General features: G+C 63.6%; 1 protein-coding gene across 1 annotated transcript in view; it reads left to right on the forward strand.

Annotated features, from left to right (window-relative positions):
- Positions 1–3264: 3264 nt before the first annotated feature.
- The window catches only part of EMIHUDRAFT_453373 (hypothetical protein), a gene marked incomplete at its 5' end in the record, with an annotated part of 1623 nt that continues 756 nt past the window's right edge, over positions 3265–4131 (forward strand). Inside the window, one exon of the mRNA XM_005759334.1 lies at positions 3265–3939. Within this exon, the coding sequence (XP_005759391.1) occupies positions 3265–3939 (675 nt within the window). The remainder of the gene's footprint in view (positions 3940–4131) is intronic.

The following is a 4131-nucleotide window of genomic DNA, read 5'->3' on the forward strand; positions in this document are numbered from 1 at the left end:
GGAGGAGTGTAACAGTATCGATGGAGGGGGCGGCGAGGGCGGTGGCGGTGACGGGGGCGGCGGCGACGGCGGCGGTGGGGATGGCGGCGGGGGGGAAGGTGGCGGGGGCGAGGGCGGCGTGCTCGCGATGGCGGCGCCGAGTCGCCCCGAGCGGAGCACGGCCAAGGGTCTGAGACGCGGGGAGGGCGGGGCGGGAGGTCGTCGTGGGGGCGTGGGGGCGCGGAGGCGGCGTGCGGGGACGCGCGGAGGGCGTTGGTGGTGTGTGGGAGGTGGGCGAGGGAGAGCTGAGGCGGCCGGCGGTGGTGGCGGGAGCAGCGGAGGCGACGGCGTCGGAGGGGGTGGGGGGGAGGGAAACGGCGGCGGCTGTGGCGGAGACAGCGGCAGCGGCGGTGGCGAGGGCCTAGCCTGAGGGGGAGGGGGTGGGGGAGGGGATGAGGAAGGTGAGGGCGGCTGGGGCAGCCGGGAAGGTAGCACAGGGAGGCGCGGCGCACCTCTAACTCGAGCGAGTAGCGGGAATATCACCCGCTGCTCCGGCGGGATAGTGCTCCCCCGCCGCCCCCTGGGTCACCCCGAGTGACCTCGCAGCCCACGCCGTGAGGCGCTGCTGTCAGAGGGGTTTATCACCGCCGTATCCACCCCACACTGGCCGCCGAGGGGCCCGGCGGGCTGAGGCGCGCGAGGCGGCTTTCGCTCCCGCGGGGCGGCTCTACCCGTCTCAGCACGGCGTCCCGAGGTGTAGCCGTGTACCTGGCGGCAGGGCCATCACTCACGCGCCTACTCGCGGCACGAGGGAAGGCGTGACGCGACCGCGAGAGGCGAGATGGCTGATGGCGAGACAGTCGTTTGGCCCGTTTGAGGCTGAAAGGATGACCGCGGACGATGAGGGCGACGATTCATCGCGGCTACTGAGCAGGCAAGGTCCGGACCTACAGGATGGAGGGGCGAGTAGTGAGACTCGGGACCATATCTTCGCGTCGAGAGACGAAAATCCGGATTCTTGGCCGCCGGCCGCCGCCGGCCGCCGAGCGGACACTAGGGAACTGCGCGACGACGACGACATTTCTGAGGTGCTGCTTTCACCACCGCCCTTCTGGTGGTGTTTGCCGGTCGGGGGGGCGTCGGCAGCACCGCCGTTCCGCGCGGATGTTGCAAACGGTGGCTCGGGGCACCTATTTCGGCAGCCCCGGGGCGGGAGCCGAGGAGGGGCAGCCGTTGCGGTTGCGCCATCGCAGCTCGGCGGCGCGTGGGGAGCCGAGCGGCTTCCAGCGATCCCGCGAGACAGCGGCCCGCATCCGTCCCGGATGCCGCGCCCACGCTGCCCGACGCAAGCGCCAGATGGGAGAGGAGGTTGGCAGCCTTTCTGCGCTTCGAGGGAGGGCGCCTGGGTCTAAATTTAGTGCGTGTGAATGAACTTTAGTGATAGTTTAGTGCGCTATTTAGTGCGTGTTCGAGTGCGTGTGTAGTGCGACTTTAGCGCAAATTTAGTGCAAATTTAGTGCAAATTTAGTGCAAATTTAGCACATATTTAGTGTGTTTTATCTCCAATTTAGCGCCACATTTAGTTCACTTTAGGTGCGGGCAGCTGCAGTACATTTAGTGTGGGTCCCGCATCTTTAGTGCGGGCACGCACCTTTAGCACGGCTTCCCGGCCACACCACAGCTAGCCAGGGCCGCGTGCTTTGCTCCTTGGCTGCCAAGAATGCACCACAGGAGATGCCTGGCCCCTGCCCTCATGACCCAAAGGCAGGCTCCCAGTGAGGCTAGATATGCCGCCCTCCAGAGCAAGATCTCCCGACTGAGCACAGGCACAGCACCGATTCCCGAGAGGAGGACCAGCACAGTTGAATGCTTGAGGTCCTCCACCTTGGTCGACGCCGGCAGGTTGAGCGTGCCCCTCGCATCTCCCTGCTGCCACAGCAGCGCCACCATCGTCTGCTCTGCCATCGCAGTAAAGTCGTTATGTTCACGCCCCGCTTCCCGGCAATCGTTTTGCCGCTCGGGGGGCCCGGAGAAGCAGCCCGGAAAGCACCTTTTAGGCTGATATCAGCAGGTTTACTTCGCGGGATGGGACGGGGAACTTTTGCGAGTGGGCAGGGAACTGCAGGGGGAGAGGGGGAGGGAGGCCCAGCGAGGGGCTGCGGCTGGATCCTACTGCGCGGCTGGACTAAAGACGCACTAAACCTCGCTAAATCTGGATGTAAAGTCGACTAAATTTGCGCTAAATTTGCGCTAAATTTGCACTAAAGTTGCACTAAATTCGCACTAAATTCGCGCTAAAGTGCACTAAAGATGCAGTACATAAACACTTCACACCGCACTAAATTTAGACCCAGGCGCCCTCCTTCGAGGTGCAAGGAGAACTCTTGCGTTATTTAGCGGGAGGAAGCCAGGTGGGGTTTAGCCCAATGTGAGGCGCGGCGGCCCCGAGAAAGGGCCCACACACGAGTGTTGAACAGGAGCTACCCTCAAATTTTCTCTTCGCCTGCTGTGTGCTGACTGGCGCATCGGTCCAGCGCTTCCTTATTGTCATTTACATTTTGCCTAAAAGGAATTCTTCCTAGATCGTCCCGTCTCACTCACCTGGGGTGCCGGCCCGCGGCCGAAGCTGAGGAAGACCACGGCGTGGGGTGTGGGGTGTGTGAGAGAGAGATTTTTAGCAATACCAAACAAATCTAACACTCACACGTCATTTGGGGCCTGGAGCCCTGTTCACGCGCGCGCGAGACGTGCAGACAGGGTTGCCAGATGAGAGCGAATGGCGCGGTTCACGCCTCGCACAACAGAGAGAGAGATGCGCTCTGCATGGTGGGACATAAAAGAGAGCGAGTACTTGGGCGAGTAGGCCGTGCGGTCGACGCTGCCGCGCGCGACTTTGCGCGCGAGGCGGCGCAGCTTGAGAACGGCGGTGGGCGAGAAGCCGCCGCCGAACGTCTCGTGGAGCAGCAGGTTGAAGTTGTTGCGCTTGACAAAGATCGCGTGGTGGTAGAAACCGCGATGCGCCTTGACGTAGCCGTGGCCGGTCTTGTGGGAGAAGGGTTGGCCGGGCTGCCCGCGCGCCTGGTGTGTGTGGGAAGGCTTAGAAACGGCGGCGTGCCGTCGATGCTGTTTATTAATTCCAACAGACGGTGGCGAGCACTTGGAGCACTTGGAGTGCAGTAAAGAAAGAAAGAAAGAAAACACACAACCCAAGGGAGGGATTGGAGTGCAGTCATCAGCCTCACATCTGCGGCACGCCTTTTTTTTGCTTCGTTCCGTGCCCTCACAATGGCTTCGAGGCCCACAGTCACTGTTTACGGCGCGGACGGCGCGGCCGGCAGCTCGAGCGTCGCGCTTCCCGGCGTCTTCCTCGCCCCCGTGCGGCCGGATGTCGTCCACCAGGTGACGGTCGCCCTCTCCAAGAACAAGAGGCAGCCGTACTCCGTCAACAAGTACGCCGGCAAGTCATGCGCGGCGTCCTCGTGGGGCACCGGGCGCGCCGTGTCGCGCATCCCGCGCGTGCAGGGCGGCGGCACGCACCGCTCGGGCCAGGGCGCGTACGGCAACATGTGCCGCGGCGGTCGCATGTTCGCGCCCACCAAGACGTGGCGCAAGTGGCACGCGAAGATCAACGTGACGCAGAAGCGGTACGCCGCGTGCTCTGCGATCGCGGCGTCGGGCGTGACGCCGCTCGTGATGGCGCGCGGCCACCGCGTCGAGGACACGCCCGAGTGCCCCCTTGTCGTCGACGCCTCTGTCGAGTCGACCGCCAAGACCCAGAAAGCGGTCGACTTGCTCCGCAAGATTGGTGCGCACGCCGACGTCGACAAGGTGGTGGCGTCGCGCACGATGCGCGCGGGCAAGGGCAAGATGCGCAACCGCCGCTTCGTCCAGCGCCGCGGCCCGCTCGTCATCTACGACAAGGACGAGGGCATCTCGCGCGCCTTCCGCAACATCCCCGGCGTCGAGCTCGCGCAGGCCCCCCCTCCCTCACACCAGAAATCCTGTGTAAAAAGGGCAATCACGCCAACTTCTGCTAGAATGAAGCTCTTTCTGCCTCACCGACCTAGGGGAACCACCGCAAGAATCCGGAGTCATCTGCGTAACTAATAGCCCATTCACCGAAGACCAAAAGGGACTCCTCTCCAATATTGC

Source organism: Emiliania huxleyi, assembly GCF_000372725.1.
Source record: "Emiliania huxleyi CCMP1516 unplaced genomic scaffold EMIHUscaffold_80, whole genome shotgun sequence".
Taxonomy (NCBI): Eukaryota; Haptophyta; order Isochrysidales; family Noelaerhabdaceae; genus Emiliania; species Emiliania huxleyi.